At 33.6% G+C, this 21,511-nt stretch overlaps 2 protein-coding genes across 3 annotated transcripts; both read left to right on the top strand.

Moving 5' to 3' along the window:
* The first annotated feature begins 3,152 nt into the window (after positions 1-3,152).
* LOC104890556 (DEAD-box ATP-dependent RNA helicase 10) lies at positions 3,153-10,684 on the top strand. 2 transcript variants are annotated; one of them, XM_010676096.4, is made up of 14 exons: positions 3,153-3,274; positions 3,408-3,559; positions 3,639-3,768; positions 3,991-4,060; positions 4,434-4,496; positions 5,098-5,172; positions 8,107-8,226; positions 8,575-8,616; positions 8,703-8,777; positions 9,171-9,314; positions 9,511-9,648; positions 10,051-10,162; positions 10,237-10,325; positions 10,407-10,684. In XM_010676096.4, the coding sequence occupies exons 2-14, from the start codon at positions 3,433-3,435 to the stop codon at positions 10,527-10,529; spliced, it is 1,308 nt and encodes a 435-aa protein (XP_010674398.2). In that variant the 5' UTR covers positions 3,153-3,274; positions 3,408-3,432; the 3' UTR covers positions 10,530-10,684. The 2 variants fall into 2 exon arrangements, with proteins under 2 accessions (XP_010674398.2, XP_010674397.2); XM_010676095.4 differs by having other exon boundaries at positions 3,157-3,274; positions 3,400-3,559.
* A 3,926-nt stretch (positions 10,685-14,610) lies between these two features.
* Positions 14,611-21,462, top strand: LOC104890559 (hypothetical protein). Its single transcript, XM_010676100.4, has 10 exons — positions 14,611-15,362; positions 16,263-16,360; positions 16,451-16,496; positions 17,467-17,549; positions 17,695-17,759; positions 20,085-20,146; positions 20,298-20,357; positions 20,523-20,555; positions 21,010-21,075; positions 21,167-21,462. The coding sequence occupies exons 1-10, from the start codon at positions 14,949-14,951 to the stop codon at positions 21,209-21,211; spliced, it is 972 nt and encodes a 323-aa protein (XP_010674402.2). The 5' UTR covers positions 14,611-14,948; the 3' UTR covers positions 21,212-21,462.
* Positions 21,463-21,511: the final 49 nt, after the last annotated feature.

The following is a 21,511-nucleotide window of genomic DNA, read 5'->3' as shown; positions in this document are numbered from 1 at the left end:
AAACAACGGAAAACTAATTTTGGAGTTGTGTTTTCCATTGTAAATTGTTTTCCATGAAAATCATTTTACACTGAAAATATTTTACGCCCTACCAAACGAAGCCGAAGAGTGAAAATGGGAGGAAAAAAGAGTTAATAAAGGACAGTGGAGTCACGGGTATTTGAAAAACAAAAAAATACAAAAGTGGAAGGGCGAAACGAAGTCAATATCGAAATTTTGACCATTTTTGTCGGAAATTTGAGAAAAGGTACTGAAATTAAAACATTAAAGTACTTAAAGGTACTAGTTGACAAAATAAAATATAAAATGTACTAGTTCACAAAATCGGTGTTATTGAAAGTACTACTACATATTTTGTTCAAATTTATACTCCCCCGTCCCTTAATAGAGTTTTCATTTTTTTCATTTATGTCCGTCCCAAATAGATTTCCCATGTTTTTATTATTTGGTATGAGTCTACCAAGTAAAATATTATTTACCTTTTATTTCTTATTGTATTATCTACTTAGATAACTTTGTAAAATGACACATTATCTCTTCTCAATAAATAATTTATGCATAGTGTATCAACTTTAATTTTTAATTATGATTAACTAACACATATGATTTCTCTAATACTTGTAGTGAAAGAAATGAAAACTCTATTTTTGGGACGAAGGGAGTATGAATTATACTTATTATGGCCTTGTTTGACAATAGCGGATAGTTGTTAGATGTTAGTTGATTGCACTATCTGATAGATGACAGTTGATTATTTTAGTTGATTTGACTAGCTAATTGTATTAGTTGTTTGTATAAAAGTGTTTTACTAAGTAGCTGATATTTAATTACTACACTATTGTGTAGAATGACCATAAGAGCATGTGCATAATTTATTGTTGGTCCACTCATACCCAAACCTCTAATGTTAAAAAGCTCATCCCCTAACTTTTTCAAAAAGAGCTTTTTGGACTTATTATTATTATTAAAAATAATTATATAACTCAAGTCATTATTTTATAAGAGCACTTATACAATGTTTCACACTTTCCCTTAAAAAAAAGTTTCACACTTGAGAAGTCGGCAAACTGAACTCTTTTTTTTTTAATATAAAATAGAACAAGATATACAAACAACTATGACTTGAGCAAAAAATAAATAAATATTGTGCAACTTCAAATAGCTAGAGAGATTTGGAATTCGGTAAGAAAAGGTATACCGAATCTAAATTTATAATTTGTATGTCACACTTAGCTTATTTTGAAATGTAATCCGAAATTAGTAGTTTCGTTGTCATGAATTTGAGATATCATTATTTTATATATTTCTTATTTTTGCGTCAATCTTATGTTCTTAACATGTGGCTTTTAATTTTCTATTATTTAATAACAACAAAATAACTTAATATAATAATAGCAATGACATTTATAATGGTAACAACAAGATTAATAATAATTACCAATAATAATTTAATAAGTACAACAACAACAACAATAATAATTCTTTTGAACAAATCCCTATGTATTTTTTTATCTTTGTCACTTAGAATCTTGACACAATCCACAATTAGAGATAATCTTTTAGATTTTTCTTAATATATAAGAAAAATATATAGTCATGTGGGGTCTTGTTTGATTCGTCTCAATGAGTACTTTATTAATATTCAATTATTATAATTTTTATTAATATGTAGTGAAAGATATTTAATAATAATAAGTTTTTAAATATAAGCATGATATGATCTGAACTGATCTGATCTGATCTGATCTGATCTGATCTGATCTGATCTGATCTGATCTGATCTGATCTGGTCTGATCTGATCTGATCTGATCTGATCTGATCTGATCTGATCTGAACTTATTTTTTCTGATCTGATCTGATCTGAACTTATTTTTTCTGATCTGATCTGATTAGATCTGAAATAAGCAAAAATAAGGTGAACTGAACATAGCCTTAATAAGCTAATTGAATTCTCTTTTTACCGAAAACTCAAATTAGAGAATTGACTCGTCAAATCCTCCAATATGAATTCAAACTTCTAATTTTACCCCAAACCTCTCTTTACCAAACAAGACCTATATATTTTTCATTTCCTAACTGATTTGCTAAATTACGCCCTATAATTTCCTAGTAACGCCCTAAATACGTATAAAATACTGTATTTTTATATTTTTCATTTCTTTTCAAACTTTCTTCTCTTTCCTCACTTCCCCTACACAGCTACACATCCCTCCACACCACCACCACCTTCACACCACCATCACCACCTTCCATATTTTTGTGAGAAAAAGGGTAAAAAAAAACCCCAAAAAGGCACAAAGCCATAAAAAATCAACAGGCGTCTTCCTCCCTGAGACACCATTAACATTTTTCTGATTCTTCATTCCATCACCACCGTACCACCTTCTCACACCCCATCACCACCGTACCACCCATCTCTTCCGCCAAGCTTCAACATAGACACCTCACCAAAGCTTGACCGTCAACACCACCAAGAAATGATTTTTTTTTTAAAAATGGTGAGGCGTCTAATATAGACGCCCCACCACCGGTGCGGACGTCTATGGTAGGCGCCTGCACCAGTGGTAAAAGTAGCTTACAACAAGATTTGAACCAACTGACCTCTTGCTATTATACATGACACAATTACCATCTCAACCAACTTTTAAATTTTAATCATGCTTTAAGTATTCATATTATTATATTTGTATTTTTTAAATGTTGAGTTTTCCTTAATACTCCCTCCGTCCCAAAATACAGTTCCCATTTCCTTTTTTCACGGTAATTTATGTAAGTTGAATCTAAGAGGAATACTAAAGATTTTTTGTTTATTTAAATAAATTTTGTATGGGAAAAGATGATTTTAGGAGAGAGAATGAAGAATATTGGTGAAAGAGCATTAATTGCAACATTTTGGTTGAATAAACAAAGGAAAAAACAAAATTCAAGAAGCAAATAAATGATGGGACATGATTTTTCTAGACAAATTACGTAAAAATGTGGAATCAAATATGGAAATGAGAATCATATTTTGGGACACCCAAAATGGAAATAGGAACTATATTTTGGGACGGAGGGAGTATATTTTAGTAAAAATGGAAAAAAAAATATCAAGTTCGAAAACACGATACCAACCCCGGGTGTATAAAACTTTGATCTCTAAATTAACTACCGACGTAAACCCTGCCCCCTATATATACAAACCAAATTTGATTTCTCTTTACAAAGTTACAGATTATCAAACACAGGTTTCGTTCCACAGTTTTTATCTTCGACGATTCCAAAAGTTTGAAGGTATGATTAGGAATAATTTTACTATATGTTGTGAACTTTTTAGCATTCAATATTTGAATAAGAAATTTTCAATTGGATGAACTTATAAGTTGAAATTTAGCGTATGATTGTTGCCTGTTGGTAAGATTTGTAGTTGTTGAAGGAAAGAAAGATCAAAGATGGAGGAAAAAGTAAAATCATTCACAGAGCTTGGTGTATGCGAGGACTTAGTTGAAGCTTGTGTGAGATTAGGGTGGACTGTTCCTACCAAAATTCAAGCGGATTCTATTCCTAATTCTCTTGAAGGTCTTTTTTGTTTTCTTCTGAATTTTGATTCATGATTAATTTTTGGAATTGTATTTCAAGTGATAATTTCAGTTTACAGGCAAAGATATAATTGGACTTGCTCAAACTGGCTCTGGTAAAACCGGAGCATTCGCATTGCCAATCATTCAGGCTTTACTGGATGCAAAATCACCTCAGCCGTTCTTTGGTTGCGTGCTTTCACCCACTAGGTAAGTCCTTGGTGTGTTATTGGGTTGAGTTTTCGCGGAAAAAGATAAACGATTTTGCATATTGTTGTCCTGTAAACCATTCTCTGTTGTGCCGTGTGCGTGCATTTTCCAATATAAGCTCTAATGTGATTACTTTTGAGTTATGATGAATGTATGATACTGTTCCTGTCCCAATTTCCTTATGATATCTCTCTTCTTATTGTCTTATTTTTGTTCATCTAGGGAGCTAGCAATTCAAATTGCTGAACAGTTTGAAGCTTTAGGAGCTAGCATCGGATTAAGAACTGCAGTGGTAAGCTTTGTAGTGCATCTGCATTGAATACTTTTCATCAACGTGCTTTTGCTCGACATGATGCTTTACATCGTGGAGCTTTGGGATAAGAAGTTTTTGGCTATGTAGTAAAGCTTGGGGTGTAGAAGAATTCTATAAATACACATGAACCATTTGGCTCTTTCTTGACTTAAATTAATGCAATGAAATAATCCTTCAAAGCAATTAGTTAATGCTCCATCTCATTGTCGTCTTATTTGTTTCTTTATATTGATATCAAATGTATTGAATGTAATTGCTCTTTTGAAGCGAGTCACATGACTTTATTTGTGTCTGAAAGCAATTTCATTACTATATGGCTCTCTGGATGCTAACTACTTTGTATCTGTTGTAGCTTATTGGTGGAGTGGACATAAACCAGCAGCAAATTGCTCTTGCAAAACGGCCTCATATCATAGTACGTGGTTGTTGGCATTTCTTTTTTCTGTATTACATGATTACATTGTTGCAGGATTTTGAATAGATAAATGACTACTAGAGAATGTAAAACTAGCCTACTAGGGTGCATTAATTGTGCGTATAATCTCTTGGACTTTCTAGCGAGAATAACACGCTAGTGAACTCCGAACCTAACCGTTCCCCCTGCCCTCCAGAGAAAGGAAAGATGAATTAATTAGCCAGGCAGGGCAATTTTTTGTCATAGTGTTCAGCAGTTTCTGTTAACGGCTAATGGCCTTGTTGTGGTCTGAAGATCTGCATGGTGATGAGCCAATCAAATACTTTCGAGTATTGATCTGCAGTTTTCTATTAGAGAATGTAAGTCAAGGCTCCTAGGTCAGCACCTTATTGTATTTTTGATTCAGTGGTAGAAGACTGATAAGGCATGTGTGGGGTTTAATCCTTTTGCTGTATCTGAAAACCAGGATGCATGGGGAAATATTGCGTTTCTCTAGTTTTTGTTTGTTATCTTCTTGGGATGGTGGGAGTATGTCAGTTGTGCTTGCTCTAATCTATGTTACTGTTCTTTCTTTGTCATCTAATTTTACTTTTCTTTGTAGGTAGGGACGCCTGGACGTCTCATGGATCATTTGTCTAATACCAAAGGGTTTTCACTTCGTACCTTGAAATATTTGGTATGTTCTGCCTTCATATGGGCTGTATCTTTTCTGTTGGAAGGTTTATTTGCTAAGCTGACGTCTATGGTTTTATCATGTATCATACCTCCTTATCCCTATATCATAGAACTAGTTGACCTTTTTTCGCCTATAAAGACAGATGCCTGGTTGTAAGTGGAGAAAACCACACTTATTGTTTTTATCTATTAATTATAAAAATCGACCTATAAGTGGATCTATAGACTATGTTGTACCACCCTTAAGGGTTTGTTTGTTTTGATGGAATACGTTTTCCATGGAAAATATTTTTGGTGGAAAATGCAAATGATAGTAGGTTTCCTTTGTTTGGTTTGATGGAAAACTATTAAGCTAAGAAGGGAAATTGTGATATTAGGAATGAGAGAATGGAGGAAAATGGTTTTCCTTCAAATTTTAGAGGAAATTGTTTAAAAAGGGATGAAAAACTTTTTTCCACTTCAGTTTTCGTTTCTAAATCCCTTTTCCAACCAAACAACAAAATAGGGGAAAGTTTTCCTTCAAAACGAGCAGACCCTAATTCTCATTTTCCATTTGGATGTAGTTCCCATATCCTTTTGTGAACTGTTTTATGTGATGTGAATAATTATAGGGTCATTTTAGACTGATTTCCCCTGCTCCATTTCATTGTCCACGATACTATCTTTCTAGATTAGTATAAGCATGAGAAATTGGGAGTGTTGCTGAATGCTGATTAGTGAGGATAAATATCCGGGTTTGTGCTCATCATCCGTTTTTGAAGCTATTAAAACTTGTTGATTTTAATGCTAGCTGCCAATTGGGGATTTTTTATAACTAGAAAACTTTGTATGGATCTGTTCTCTACTTTTTTGTTTGCTGCAAGTTGGTGCTCTTTTTGGGGGATAGAGGGTGTATAAAACTTTGGGAAACAATATCTCTCTTGGTTAGCTAGATAGGGAAACTTGTATTGACATCAGCTCTTTGCCTGCTTGAATGTGGTCTTGATTGTCTGCACCCCTCAGCCCGGCATTATCTGTCCATCCATGTTCATTCCCCCTCACCCCCGAGACAAGGAGAAGAGAGGAGGAATAAAAAGGAAAGAAAGTATCTAATCTCTGTTTTGTTTTTAAGCTGTCTTAGCCCATCCTTCTGTTGTCCACTGCCATTAAAACTTCTGAACTGCAAGTTCTTTTGTAATAGAAAATTCTCTTATCTTGTTATGCTTCTGTCATATTTTCTGTTTCCTGGGTTGGTTGTTCCTTGTACCTAGTCCCAATTTAATTCTGACCAAGTGCATGTTTATGGCTATGTTTAGTTCACCTGAAATTTTCTGATCTGAACTTATCTGATGTGAGATCTGAACTTATTTTTTCTGATCTGATCTGATCTGATCTGATGTGATCTCATCTGATCTGAACTGATGTGATTTACAAGATCTTATCTTTTATAAAATATATTATTACTATTATATTATTACTTTATAATTCATTATTATGCAATACATTATAAGATCTTCTTTATAGTATTACTATTATTATCATTTATTTCTATTACAACTTTTACACAACTTTTATTATTAATAATAATAATTATTATTATCATTATTATAAGAACAATAATAATAATTATAATCATAATAATAATAATAATTACTAAAAATAATTATATAACTCAAGTCATTAATTTATAAGAGCACTTATACAATGTTTCACACTTTCCCTTTAAAAAAATGTTTCACACTTGAGAAGTCGGCAGACTCAACTCTTTTTTTTCATATAAAATAAAATAAGATATACAAGCAACTATGACTTGCGCATAAAAGAAATAAATAGCATGCAACTTCAAATAGTTAGAGAGATTTGGAATTCGGTAGGAAGAGGTGTACCGAATCTAAATTTTTAATTTGTATCTCACACTTAGCTTATTTTGAAATGTAATCTGAACTTAGTAGTTTCGTTGTCATGGATTTGAGCTATCATATTATATATATTTCTTATTTTTGCGTCAATTTTATGTTCTTAACACGTGGCTATTAATTTTCTATTATTTAATAACAACAAAATAACTTAATATAATGATAACAATGACATTTATAATGGTAACAACAAGATTAATAATAATTACCAATATTAATAATTAATAAGTACAACAGCAACAATAATAATCCGTTTGAACAAATGTACTAGTAAATAATAATACTCCCTTTGTATTTTTTTATCTTTCTCACTTAGAATCTTGACACTATTCACAATTAGAGAGAATCTTTTAGATTTTTCTCAATATATAAGAAAAAATATAGTCATGTGGATCTTGTTTGATTCGTCTCAATGAGTATTTTATTAATATTCTATTATTATAATTTTTACTAATATGTAATGAAAGATATTTACTAGTAATAATGAGTTTTTAAATATAAGCATGATCTGATCTGATCTGAACTGTTATGATCTGGTCTGATCTGATCTGAACTTATTTTTTCTGATCTGATCTAAACTTATTTTTTCTGATCTAATGTGATTAGATCTGAAATAAGCAAAAATAAGGTGAACTGCACATAGCCTATATCTCAGTCACTAAAGCTATTGTCTGATTCTGTTAAGTTTTAATATTATGTTATTCTCTCAATTGGAGTTTGGTGTCAAATGCTTAACTGTATATATGTCATTTCTAGTGTTCGGAGACTATCGGTTCTTTCCAATGATTCTTTATCAATATTATTGTGGAACAAAAAGATATGAAGGTCTGTAGTTTGGGAATTTGTAATTCACTCCCTATAGCTTACGCCAGGCCAATCAGCCTGGAGAATTTGCTGTCTGTACTTTAATGTCTACTTTTTTTTCAAGAATGTGCTTGGTGCAAGTACCATTTATTTGGATGGCATTTTTGGTCTCTTTTGCTTTTATTTTTTGCGGCATATTTGTAATGTATTAGTGCTTACTTACCACGATGTTGCAGGTACTGGATGAAGCTGACAGATTGTTGCATGAGGACTTTGAGAAAGCACTTGATGATATTTTAAAAGTTATCCCTCGTGAGCGAAGGACTTATTTGTTTTCTGCCACTATGACACAAAAGGTAAGCGCTGAATATAATTGATCCTGATTAAGAAGTTATGACAATTACTCCTTTTTATTGCTTATCTTTGGTAAGCTGCTGGTAGTAGGAAATGAATTTTGTGCATGTATTGGCAGGAAATCAAGAGAATTCACTGAACTTCTATTTGATCTTTTTCCGTTCTTTCACCAAGTTCTCATTGAGGACTTGGAGGTACCTATGTCCATCATGGCGTTCTTTTTTTTCTTGAATTCTTTTGGGTGACTGCAGGCCGTATCTTAAAAAATATTTACTGGCAGTTGTTAATTTCAATAGTGATGAAGTAGTTTTTTTTGGGGAAAATAAGAACAAGGCTTTTTCTTGTGGCAGGTTAAGAAGCTCCAAAGGGCTTGCTTAAGAAATCCTGTGAAGGTGAGATCCAGTTGCACTATTGCTAACATCTTTATCTAGACAGTTGAGTATTTTCTTAATCCTATTGATTGATTTATTTTTTCCAGGTTAAGACAGCATCTAAATATTCTACTGTTGATACTTTGAAGCAGGAATATCTTTTTCTTCCTTCAAAATACAAGGTTTGTCTCATTGTGTTCTTCATTCTATTTATTTGTGTGGCTTAGAAAATTTGGACTCTGCAGTTTTTGATCCTGATATACCTTGTCACTGTGACTTGGGCATTAATGATCCACAGACCGAGAGTTTATTTATGTAACATTCTTGTGATATATGATGTGTATTATAAGCCTTGAACTAGTTTGTTTGGCCATATGTAACATTCTTGTGATATATGATGTGTATTATAAGCCTTGAACTAGTTTGTTTGGCCAATACAATATATTACTGTTTGCTGATATGAGTTCAAATATGCGCTTGACTATTGGATATCTTCCCCATTTTGCGTAGAGAGTAGCTTATCTTGGAGATTTCTATTAAGTCTTACTCTTTATGTACTCTCTTTCTTTTCTCAGGATTGCTATCTGGTGTATGTTTTGATGGAGTTGTCTGGAAGCACAATGGTTTTCACTAGTACATGTGAAGTAGCTAAACTTTTAGCACTCATGCTCCGTAACCTTGGTTTCAGAGCTGTTCCAATTAATGGAAAAATGACTCAGGTTTGCTTTCTGCTTGTGTTATATTACCGTTATTTATCTATTTGAGCTGTCCCGATTAGTGGGAATAACTTAGGTTTTCTTTCCACTTTTCTTATATTATTATAATTTAATTTTTAATATATGAGGTTTTTGGATCTCCAATTTAAAAGTTCTTTTTTATTCCCTTCATACTGATTGACCACTACGTGTGTGGTAGGCAAAACGACTTGGAGCTTTAAACAAGTTTAAAGCTGGTGAATGCAGTATCCTTACTTGCACTGAGTTAGCAAGTAGAGGTCATGATATTCCTTCGGTGGATATGGTGATTAATTATGACATCCCTGCCAATTCGAAGGTCACTTTTTGATTCCCCTGGCTGTGCAGTATAGTTATTTATTGGTGTGTTTCTTTTTTTATCTTTTATTGGGGGGGTTGGTTGCATTTTGTGCACGGTTTAGGAGATCATGGGTTCAATGTCCATATGCAGGAATAGGTCTTTGTATACTTTATTTCCCCTCTTTGTTTTTGGGCGCAAGTATCATTTTCCTTTGTGGTGGTTATATTTACTCCTTTTTTCTGGATTTGCTCTGAGAATGTTCTTATTTTGCTGTTGCTTACGTGGTATACCAAATGACATTCTTCATCCGCCTTGCTTTGGTGGATGTGCATGTGCTTATTGGGTTTTGACGGCAGAAATTTAATCTGCTTCCAATGTATGTATGATGTATCAATCTAATGATGTTATTGTTGGTTTCAGGATTACATACATCGGGTAGGAAGAACAGCTCGTGCTGGAAGGTCAGGGGTTGCCATCTCACTGGTAAATCAGTACGAGCTGGAGCGGTTTATCAAGATAGAGAATTTGATAGGTGAGTATTATTTTGAGCATTATATGCATTAATTTGTTTTCTTTTGTGGTCTCTATTTATCATCTGAGATTCAGGGAAAAAGCTACCTAAGTATGCTGCCGAGGAAGAGGAAGTTTTACTCTTGTTTGAACGTGTTACTGAAGCTAAAAGGATCTCACAAATGGTATATATGTTTACTTTTGTATTTTGTGTTGATCTTTTTCTTAATGGTGTTATAAATTTCCCATTTGTTTTGGATGTATAGAAAATGAAGGAGTCTGGTGGGAAGAAAAGAAAAGGCATGGGAGATGACGAAGGAGAGGAGATACAGAAGTACTTGAGGAAGGGCAACAAAAATGGCAATAAATCGAAAAGGTTGAAGAGATGATACTTTTTACGCTAATGTACATAATCGCGTTTACAACAATTTTGTTAGATATAGGAACACTAATCTAGGATAATTGTGCTTTATTTCTGTCTCCATTACTGTGATAAGCTCAGATATTACAGTTATCTTATTTATAAGAGTATTATTCTTGTTCATTCTGATTTCTGATCATATCTCTCGCTTTTTTTCGAAGGGCTATTATCATACGCCTTGTTATTATAATAAGGCGATTAACCAAATCTTATTACTTATTCCATCTTTAATCGAGTTTTGAAAAAGATAATCAAACGTTTCCCTTGGCTTTTTAACCAGATTTGCATTTAGTCAATCTAACCTTAAGTTATTAACGAGTTGGTCAGATTTGTCTATGCCACATTTAGTCTTGAGTAGGAAGGCCGAAGGCTTCAAAATTTTACGTTGGTGGGTGTTCTTTGCACGACCCATAATTGTAGATAGACTTTTGCTTGTGTTCGTAATTATCTAATGTAACTTAGGAAGCATGACAACAATGAGAGCCTTACATATACGTCATCCGTTCTTTTAATTATTACACTTTACTTAGTGGAGAATTAAGAATATTTTGCAAAAGAAAGAAATACATTTAAAGAATAGTATTTGGTTTTGGAAAATATAAAATAAGCATTAAAATATTGTAAGCGTTAATGTGGTATCAAATAGACTTGATACAAAAGTACTCTAATTTTGGTTCCACTTTGACTTAGCTTTGGTACCAAAAAAATTTGTGAGAGGTCATTTTGCCAATACTTTCTCCTCACAAAGTCACAATTCATTAATTTTAGAATTCGCTAAAGGAGCTAATTTTGGGTGTTTCCAAATTTTGCCTCTAATTTTAGAAAACCCTGTTTAATAAGCAAACTTTGATAAATTAACGAAATTTTTTTGGATGTTCTCAAATTTTGCCTGTAATTTTGGAAAACTCTACATTAATAAGCAAACTTTGTCTAGCATAGTCATGCAAATTATTATCTATTTTGTTTGTTTATATATCCTCAAATTATCAAACTTTGAAAAAATGTTGCACTTCATAAGAAAAGGAGGGAGGCAATTTGTATAAGCTTAGGGCCTGTTCTCTTTGGCATAAAACAGCTGAATTGAACTGAACTGATTGGAGCTGAACTGAATTGAATTAAATTGAATTGAATTAAATTAAATTAAATTAAATGTAATAAATATATAAATAATATTTAAATAATAATAATATGAATATTAAATAATAATTATAATGATAAGTAATAATAATGAATATTATTATTATTATTATTATTATTATTTTGGATATTTTTAAATGATAGTTATAAATAAATAATATTAGTAATCATAAATTAATAATAATAATAATTAATGATAATAATAATTATTATTTTATATTATTTGTATTAATATATTAATACTTGATGATGATTATATAATAACAATAATATCTAAGAAGTAAATTAATATTACTATTTTAATAATTAGATTTAATAATATAATAATATTTAGTAATTAAAAATAATGATTGGATTGGACCGCAAAAATTGCATCATAAACCGTTTTGACGCGATTTGATTGGTTTATGGGCTAAAAAACGTGGGTTATTTGCGCTTTGACCTAAACCATGTTCCTCCTAATAATAATACTAATAATAATGAGTAAAGCTATAATAAACAAAATAATATATAGAAATAATAATAATAATACTTAATAGTAATGATATAAAAATAAATAATAATAATAATACTTAATAGTAATGATATAAAAATAAATAATAATAATAGTAATAATAATAATAATAAGAGTAATTAGTAAAACAAATTATACCAACATAATAATAATATTTAACAAAATGGTTATAAAAGAATGGAGCTGAACTGAACTGAACTGAGATGAACTGATTGGAGCTGAACTGAACTGAAAATAAGTTGGGGAGAACAGGCCTTTAGTTTAATTTACGAATTTTCAATCAAAATGAACTTCATGGCTTAATAAGATGAGAAATATATGTCAAGAACATCTTACCGGTCTAGCGCATGTAAGATTGGCTTACCGGTCTAGCGCATGTAAGATTGGCTTACCAGTCTAGCGCATGTAAGATTGGCTTACCAAATTTTAAAATCAAGGGCTCATGAGTTAGCAAATAAAGCTATAAGTGTTGTAGCTTATTATTATAGTTGCTTACCAATTTTGATAGTTGATACTCCCTCCGTTTCCTAAAGATCTTCCCTCTTTTCGTTTAAGAGTGTTTCCAAAAGATCTTCCCTCTTTTGCTTTATTTCTTATTTGGCAAAACAAATTTCCCTATTTACCCTCTCATGTCACTATCATATGGTCCACCATTACATTATTAATTCAATTTTACTCCCTTTCTCTCTCCTACTTTAACCCCTTTTTATTTGTTTATTTATCTTAACCCCTTTCTCTCTCCTACTTTACTCACACCATGCCCCACACAACTTGATTTTCCTTGGTATCTGTAGGAACAGTAAGTGGGAAGATCTTTAGGAAACGAAGGGAGTATTTTCTAAGATATTTTATAATAGTTAATTAGTTATGATTAAATTGTAGTCAACTAGTCATGATAACTTGTCTAATCTAGACCATTCATTTTTAATCTAAAATTTACATCATTCATTTAATTAACTTTTATAATTAAATTTTTAAAAACAATAGTTGTTATACATTAATGAAGGGATGAGATGAGTAATTGTAGTGGCTACCATTTTATTGTAGCTAGGGGTGTTAGTGAACCTACCTGGCTCGCAAACTATTTGAGCTCCGTTCGAAATTTTCTAGAGCCGAGCATAGCAAAGATAGATTCGAAAAGCTCGTGAGCAGGCTCGAAATATATTATAGCTATAATATTTTTCATATTGTAGATTTTAAACAAAAAGTTATACTTAAATTGTGCACAATACTTATGAAAAAAATCAAAATAAGTAGTATAAACCTATTTATATAATATATGAAATATAAATTTTTAACTCAAGTTGAGTTATAAGGTAAATGCCCTAGAAAAATTAATTAGCTCAAAAAAGCTCGAGACTCGGCTCGAGCGCGTAAATAAATTATGAGTTGAGCTGAGTAACCCTATGTTCGGTCTCGATTAGACTCGTTAATAGCCCTAATTATACCCACTCAAAAAGCTTCCTCTCTTTTTTTTTACTACCATTACAAGCTTTTTCAAATTTTACCTGAATTATACTTCCTTCATTTTTTACTTGCATCATTTGTTTTTGCACAAGGACCAAGAGGGAAGAGAGATAGAGCAAGATAAAAAAACAAAAAAAAAACCCATGCGGCCATGTGTTAAGAGAAAAAAAGAGAGAATATATTTTCAAAAATAGAAATTATGCAAGTAACATGTAATTGCCAAAAGCGAGAAACAAAACAAGCTAAAGAAATGGAGGAAGTATTATGGGATGTTATGTGGGGGTCATCTTAGGTAATAAATTCAAGTCTTAAAAGGTATCATATATCGTTGATCAAAGCGAGCTCGGTTTTAGGCAAAATTTTTGGGCCCATCCCGATTTTTTTTGTTTTAGAATGTTTTTGGCCAACTTAAAAATGATTTTTGATTTTAATTTCTAGCCAAAAAAGCGGATGTTGTGCATAGACCCAACACTAGAAATATTTTGTAGGGGTGGCCCGACTTTGCCATGTAATCACCGCTAGTATTAGAGATGAGCATGGGACGGGCCAACACGCGTTTTGGTTCGACGCTATTTGGGCCCCACCCCTGACCTATCCTAGGTCCGGCCCGTTGTCCGCTACATGGGCCTGCCACAAACAAGAAATTTTATATCAGTTCCAGCTCGATGCGAGCCTGCCTACATGGCCCGCTGGCCGAACACCACTTCTCTGTGTATTTTAGTCTAAAACTGTCAAGAATTCAAAAAATAACATAAAATATGAGCCAGTCCCGCATGAGGCACAAACCCGGCCCGCCAGTCCGTGGAGAAAATCTGAAAATTTCAGGCTCGCCCGGCCCCGCCCCACCATTGTCCCAAATCCGTGAACAGGCCCAGTGGATGCCCTAGTCTTATCATCGAGCAAGCAATAGGGGAGATTGGGAGAAGGTGAAGTCATTTCCACCTCAACCCGGTTCTTAGCTCACTTAAATTCTATGTTAAGGCCTAAGGGCTTCATTGTGGAGGGAGTCGACTGTCGAGAGAAACTCGTTAGGAAGACAAACAAAAAAAAAAAAAAAAAAAAATCTTTGGTAGTCCAAGTTGATATTTCTTCCCTCCTAATTCTCATCTACAAAGGTCTGCAAGTTGCAACTGTTGAACAACCCCTGAAAGGCTGAAACATCCTTTATCTTCCTCCAAATAAACAAAAAAAAACTCCCAAGTAAAACGAACCACTAACCAAAAATACCCAATTTCCAGTTTTGCAGAAATCAAACAAAAAAAAAAAGCCATGGCCTTATCTATATCTTCAACATCACAATTATCTCTCCTAAAAAACCCATTTACTCAACTCTCTAAAACCCTCCCACTTTGTTTCTCTTCAATTTGCATTTCTAACTTTAAACCCTTTTCACTAAACCCTCAAAAACTGCAAAAATCCATTGTTTGTGCAGCTGCTAAGCAACAAAGTGGGTCCACTAAGAAGAGGAAAAAGAAGGCCCCACCTCCTCCTGTTTCTAAAGATTTGAGCTTGGAAGATTTGGATTTTTTGGAGGAGATAGAAAGTGAAGTTGAAAATGGTGGTGGGAAGTCAAAACGTTCAGATGTTTATGTTCCTTTGCCTATGCCAAAACCACCAGCTGGGTTTGTGGTTGATGATCAAGGGCGTGTTTTGATGGTTGCACCTAGGAGAATTGCTACTATTGTTGAGTGACTTTCTAATTCTCTTGTTATTGTTTTTCTTGTCTTTAAGTTGTTTTTTTAGTGGTTGTTGTGAATTGTGATATTGGCTTGTGTGTTTGTTGAATTTCGCTTGTCGTTTCGACTAATTTGATAGTGTAATGTAATCTTGGTTTGATTATCTGACTAGGATTCAGCTTGTGAGTGCAAATGGGTTTTTATGTTATGGGAAGATTGAGGGTAAATACTAGTCTTAGATGTTTTTTATGGATTCTTGATTTTGCTCAGAATATATATAGAAGACCCATATGGAGGATTGGTTGTTTGGTGGGTTGGTTGATGATTGGAGTTGTATAGTTGAGAATTTGAGATTGGTCTGGCTTGCAATTGGGACTTGCAGACGTATGGAAAATCGATATTGTGAATTTGGTGGTCTGGCTTGGAGTCTAGTTCTTATATCCCTTTATCCTAGTAATTTATGCATTCTATGTATTGCACTTTTCGTAGGTGGCAATAAATTATGGTGATGGTAATGAAAATATAACTGATTTGGTGAAGAAAGTAACTTTTTCCATCCCTAAATACCTATTTTGTTCACAAATTTATATTGCCATCCATTACCTTTATAGAAGTGGTGTTAAGTGGTAATGGAATTTTATGAAGAATGACACATGCTTGGGGATGAAGTTGTGTTTACAAAGTTACACATAAATTTACTACCATTACCACCATTCATTATTGGCTATCAAATGGGCGAGCATTAAGCAGTGACCTTTAGTTAGCAGCTTGAGCTCGTGAGTAGTGAGGATTGCTAGGCATTGTTTGATGAGGGGTGCTCCATGATTGCAGGAAATGAGCTTCATGTATAGTGATAATCACATTATATGTCTCTGTTTGATGTGAAACTGATTGTTTATGTGTACAGGTTGACCCGACCAATAACCTTCCTTTGGAGTGCATGATAAGGAGAGTATTTACAAATTCGAAAGGGGATGATTGCCTGCTGTTGTGCCCAGTCGATACGTAAGTGATGCTCCATCTTAGATATTTGAGCTCTTCATGTGTCATCTTTCTAGCTCTGGATGTTATGATAAAAATGTTTGTATTTGACAGGCCTGTTCAGATTTTGAAGAGCACGAATATAGAGGGATGGTCAGCTGTATGTCTCTGTTTCCCATTATCCAACTAGTTTGATTTATGCTTTAGCTGTAACTTATATGGAACTGTTTGAACATGTAAATACACATCTTTAATGAACATTACAACTAAGTGGTTCAGCTTGTGCCCATCTTTAATCAGTCAAGATAAAGAACAAGGATTAGTGGCAAATAGCAGTCCTGAATTTCAGCTTCTATGGGGGTTTTATGCATTTGAAAAGATTGCCTGTTTTCCCATCATGTAGTTTTTCTGGATGGAAGAGTGTTTTACTTTTATCTAATATCAGGGGTATCTAGTGTGTGACTGTGCTCACAGCTTCATACGCTTTCCTACTCACTTTTTTATTTTGTTAAAAGTGCAGAATGGATCTCACCCTTCCGTTTCTATCATTGAACATTTGAGCAAGTTTTACCATGTTTTCTATTAGACATTGTTGTTTGCATCATATGCCTTTGCTCTAGGATTTGGCATCAATATCACACTCTCTCTCCCATTTCTACCTTTCTTTCAACTCTATGACCATTGCCACTCCATTATCTATATTCTATCTGATGGATGACCAGTTTGGTTTATCAACACATGACGCAACTGAATGATGTGTCATCGAGTTAGAGATAGCATGCAGTTCATCTCTGTTTAGTTTTTACTATTTTTTGTTCCTATGCATATTATCAACCCTCTGGTTAGGAGCCTAGAGTTCAAATAATTCCCAATTCTATCTACCATTGATTTTAAGCTTCTGCTTTGGACATAGTAGCTCTGCACAGCAGCTTTTGTGATACTTGGTTCTTTTGTTCTTGTCTTTGTTATCTATCCATGCCTTTTGTGTATCAATTTATCTTTGATCACACTGAAGATGTCAAGAATGTTAGTTTTTTTTTTCTGTAATTGTTGATGGCTCTTTTTTGATATTGTAATAATTGTCTTTTTCAAAAATTAAGTTCCTCATTCTCTTTCACTGTAAAATACAGGCTAGTGATGAAGAAGTGGAATCTGTCCTTCCTACTGCAGCTTATGCACTTGCAAAAATACATATGCATTTGGTACATAGTGGGTATGATTCAATAAATGATCTCTTCTTGCAATACCATCCTCTATTGTTGTTTATGACTTTATGTGCATTATAAGTTGTTTTGGGATTGTATACCTAAAGCTTGTGGCGATATCCATGTTCATGCCTTCTATTGTTTGCAAAACAGGTTTTGTTATACAGCTCGTGGAGGATTTTGCTACTCAGAAGAAAGCATATTTGAATTCCGATCAGGTATGACACTTACTGGCCCCCTCTTCTTCTTCTTGCTTAGAGCTATCTTTCTTTCCTCTGATTCTTTGACTGCGTAACTGGCATGGTCCTGTTCCAAGTTATGTTATTTATGAATTACCATTTCAGGTTTGCCTCTTGTGGGGTATACCCTTTCAAGAATAACAATTTTATAGAAAGAATTAACTTTTCATTTCTCCTTATCCTAATTAATAAACATATAATCAAATAATGGAAATAGAGTAACTCCTATTATGATACTAAAATTGTATAGCATTAACAATTTCAACTAGCTTTGACCTTTAAAAAATTTCTGGCTGCTTTGAATTTTTTTAAAGCTGTACAGTCTCCTATTTTTGTAGTTCCATAGTCTTACATGGAGTAATAAATAATTGATACGTCATATCTTTCTGAGTATCCAGAGTTCTATAGTTTATTAGATAACAGGACGCATTTGGCATGTAGGTGGGGTATCAAGTGTGAACTCCTGAGTGTCTAGTTAGTGAAGTGTCTAACCAAGTCTGAGTGACGTTCTCAAATGAAGAATCTCAATAATGTAGATGGGGTTTTAAGGGTTTGGAGCAGGGGATGTATCATCGTATAGTAGCATATTATACCATTAGCTTAGTGTCTGTATATAGTCTCCCACCTATGACATTTTAGTGGGTCAGATGCATGGAACCTTACCATTGCAATTGAAGAGAGGTTAACATTGTTAGACTGTCAGTAGGAAATGGAGTTGATGTACTTGTTGCTTTTGCGATTTATAAGTGATGCAATCCAAATAGGTCCGAAGGTTAAATTTTGTGGATAATGACTTTGTTGAAACTAATACTTAAAGGAGAAAAATAAGAATATTAGAGAAACATGAAGCAAGTAAGATAAAGAAACTGAATAATATCTTTTTGCATTCCACTTCACAAAAATACGTGAGCCATATATATAGGCTAAGAAAACAACAAATTAAAAGCTAATAAAGTATTATGATTAAACCCACTAACAACTAGATTTATTTGAGTCTCTAACTCAACGGAAAGACTAACGTAATGCTCCTAAGAATACTCATTCAACTAATGACCCAACTTCCTAAATACTAGCTAACTGCAAACCCACAGACTTTATACAATTTTGTTGAACTGGGTCTATAAAAACAATGCCATTATTCCCCCCAGTTGATTTCTGACTCCTTTACTAATAGTTGTCTCCTATAAAAGCTTAATCCATTTGAAGTTTTTGAAAATTGAAACAAATTTATAATTTTATATTTTGGTCTGAGTTTAGAGATCAAGTTTGGCTTCTCTGCTGATTGACTATTGCTGATAGATTGAAAAATTGGGACAAATTATCCTTGCACCAAGCTAGCTGGACCATTGATTTATCTAGGAGCCTAATGATAAGAGAAGGAAACTTGACTGATTTAGTTAAGTCTTTTGATATTGTTTTAGGTACTGCAGAAAGTAGCTTGCAGAATGAAGATTTTGTTAGGCCCAAACTGACTTGTAATTAATTGAATCTTGGGGACAGGGTATTCAGTGCTCAAGTTATGTAAATATGTTTTTAGGTATCTCATGAATGGTCCAATCTTTGATTTATACAGTGATCGCGTAAGGATCCAACGAAGTCAGTTATCACGTATGCTACTGCCAGCACCTAGAATTTTGAAATGACATGCTGCTTGCGAGCTGGCAATAGAATAAGTAAATTGTTTTAGCTGAGATAATCCATGCCTGGCTCAACTAGATGTGCCTAGAGTTAGCCTGCATATGTAATTGGGCCAAGTTGTGGGTACATGCTGTGTAAGCTTTAGATCCTCTAAGTTATTAGCTCAAGCACTATACTACAATGATTGTCTCACAGCCGGCTTCTTTTCCTTTCTTATAGATATGTCTTAGAGCAAAACAAAAGGAGATCTTGGGTCTCAGGGACTTCTATCTTCATCATTCATCTCTTCATTTTTTCTTATGATGATGACCTGGTGGTCTTCGAGATCAAATTATTTTCCCTAAAATTTCTAGTTGGCCTTGGCTTTGGCCTGTACCTCTTGAATGTTTGAGAACATGGTGTTTTGTCATATAAATGGGATAATTCCTCTCCATCCGCAATGGGTCTGAAAATTGAACAAGCAATTGTAATAGGTTCCTTGAGAAGGTAGGCGAATAATTGTGGTGCCTATTAGCATAAATGTCTTTCTGATGGAAAATGCTTGGTTTTTATGATACGATTTATTTTCAATGTATAATTTGCTTAAAATCCTGTTTGGGGTGCTTGGAAGTTGGAAATACCTAAATGGATGAAGTTTGTCTATGACATAACACATGTTTCATGCAGATGATGGACAAGGTGTAGATGGTGTGCCAACTGAAGGTGTTGAGATTACTTGCTTCCATCTGGTAAGGTTTTAGTAATATATAAATGGTTGAAATATTGACTAAGACTGTCTACCGATTTACGAAACATACTTGCTAATTTTAATATTTGTTGTCTGCTACTATTTGTCAAGATATTGTTTCCATCATTTTGTTTTCTATATGGTCTTCTCAGGATGGGACCCATTATATGATTTACACACCTTCAGATCCTCTCCTTTTTGTCGCTGTTAAGGTACTTTTAACTTTATATCTTTTTCAACTAGACATTGCTTTGTTCATTGCCACTGCCTATGAATTTTATGTGTGAAGAACATGGTTGTCTTGCCAATGTTGTGTCCTGGAGTTCTGCTTACATTGACTGATAGATATTTACTTTTCCTTTCTAAATTTGGCGCAGGATGAGAATGGCCAGTTGAGAATTGCCGATGATGTAAGTTTCTTCCTTTTCTATTCTTTATAGAAGAAAGTCAATAGGACTGCCATTCTCTTTTTATATTTCTGTATTGGATAAGAGGCTTGAAACATGGGGGCACATAATTTGACCCTTTAGAGATATGGCAGTAATAAATTGTCGAAATGGTAGCTATTCTATAGGTAAATATATGATGAAGACCATGCTTATGTTTATGTTAATGTTTGTCCCCTTCCCCAAATATCTCTTACCACCTGCCGAACAGGCTGTCTCTTCTCTTTGCAAATTATTTTTGTTGGTTTTGAGGCCATGCATTGCCTGTGAGTGTGAATTCTGAAAGACATTACACCTGCTGTTGTTTGCAAGTGCTATTATAGTTGAAATATCTGCTAGGAAAGAAAAGTGCCTCGTATTGATTGTGAAGACGATTGTATTTCCGTATTTCGTCATCATACTTGTTTATGAATTTCAGGATGTTTTGGATGACCCTGCTGTTGTAGGTGCGATAGACGAGGAGACAGAATTTAATGCATTAGTGGTATATGAATCTTCTGTCATTCTTCAAATCTTGTAACAGGCATCAATATTGATCAAATAGTTATAATATCTGGTTTTACTTACAATGTCAGGAGGAGGAAGCTGCTCTTTTAGAGTCGATGTTTGGTGAAAGATGACGCGTATGTGGATGAGCAGAACGTCGTCTTTTTTTTCTGTAGGAATTAATAGTTACTTCTTGTCTTTGTACAGGAAATTTTCTCTGTATATGTTGCCTTCTGATTCTGATTAGAGAGGAGATAAATGTAGGTTCGTTTCTGAAAGGGCTTAGGCAGTTATAATTAGTGCTAACTCATTCTCTTTCAGTTTATACATCAGATGTGTCTGCTTCAAGACTTTGGTCTCAAGTTTAACAGTTCCATTTGAGCTACGTTACTGAGTTTTTCGCATTGTATTCCAACAATTCAACCTTAAGTTTT

The sequence above is a fragment of the Beta vulgaris genome, chromosome 4 (assembly GCF_026745355.1).
Source record: "Beta vulgaris subsp. vulgaris cultivar EL10 chromosome 4, EL10.2, whole genome shotgun sequence".
In the NCBI taxonomy this organism is placed as follows: Eukaryota; Viridiplantae; Streptophyta; class Magnoliopsida; order Caryophyllales; family Amaranthaceae; genus Beta; species Beta vulgaris.
The sequence above is the reverse complement of the archived record's forward strand: the minus strand, read 5'-3'. Positions and strand labels throughout refer to the sequence as shown.

What these genes read in the sequence shown, in the direction of transcription:
- LOC104890559 (XM_010676100.4), top strand. Translation starts at nt 14,949, where the DNA reads ATGGCCTTATCTATATCTTCAACATCACAATTATCTCTCCTAAAAAAC. An exon ending in AGATTACTTGCTTCCATCTG is followed by an intron (nt 20,147 to 20,297) that starts GTAAGGTTTTAG and finishes TGGTCTTCTCAG; the next exon opens with GATGGGACCCATTATATGAT. An exon ending in CAGAATTTAATGCATTAGTG is followed by an intron (nt 21,076 to 21,166) that starts GTATATGAATCT and finishes TTACAATGTCAG; the next exon opens with GAGGAGGAAGCTGCTCTTTT.
- LOC104890556 (XM_010676096.4), top strand. Translation starts at nt 3,433, where the DNA reads ATGGAGGAAAAAGTAAAATCATTCACAGAGCTTGGTGTATGCGAGGAC. An exon ending in TCGGATTAAGAACTGCAGTG is followed by an intron (nt 4,061 to 4,433) that starts GTAAGCTTTGTA and finishes TATCTGTTGTAG; the next exon opens with CTTATTGGTGGAGTGGACAT. An exon ending in GCTTAAGAAATCCTGTGAAG is followed by an intron (nt 8,617 to 8,702) that starts GTGAGATCCAGT and finishes TATTTTTTCCAG; the next exon opens with GTTAAGACAGCATCTAAATA.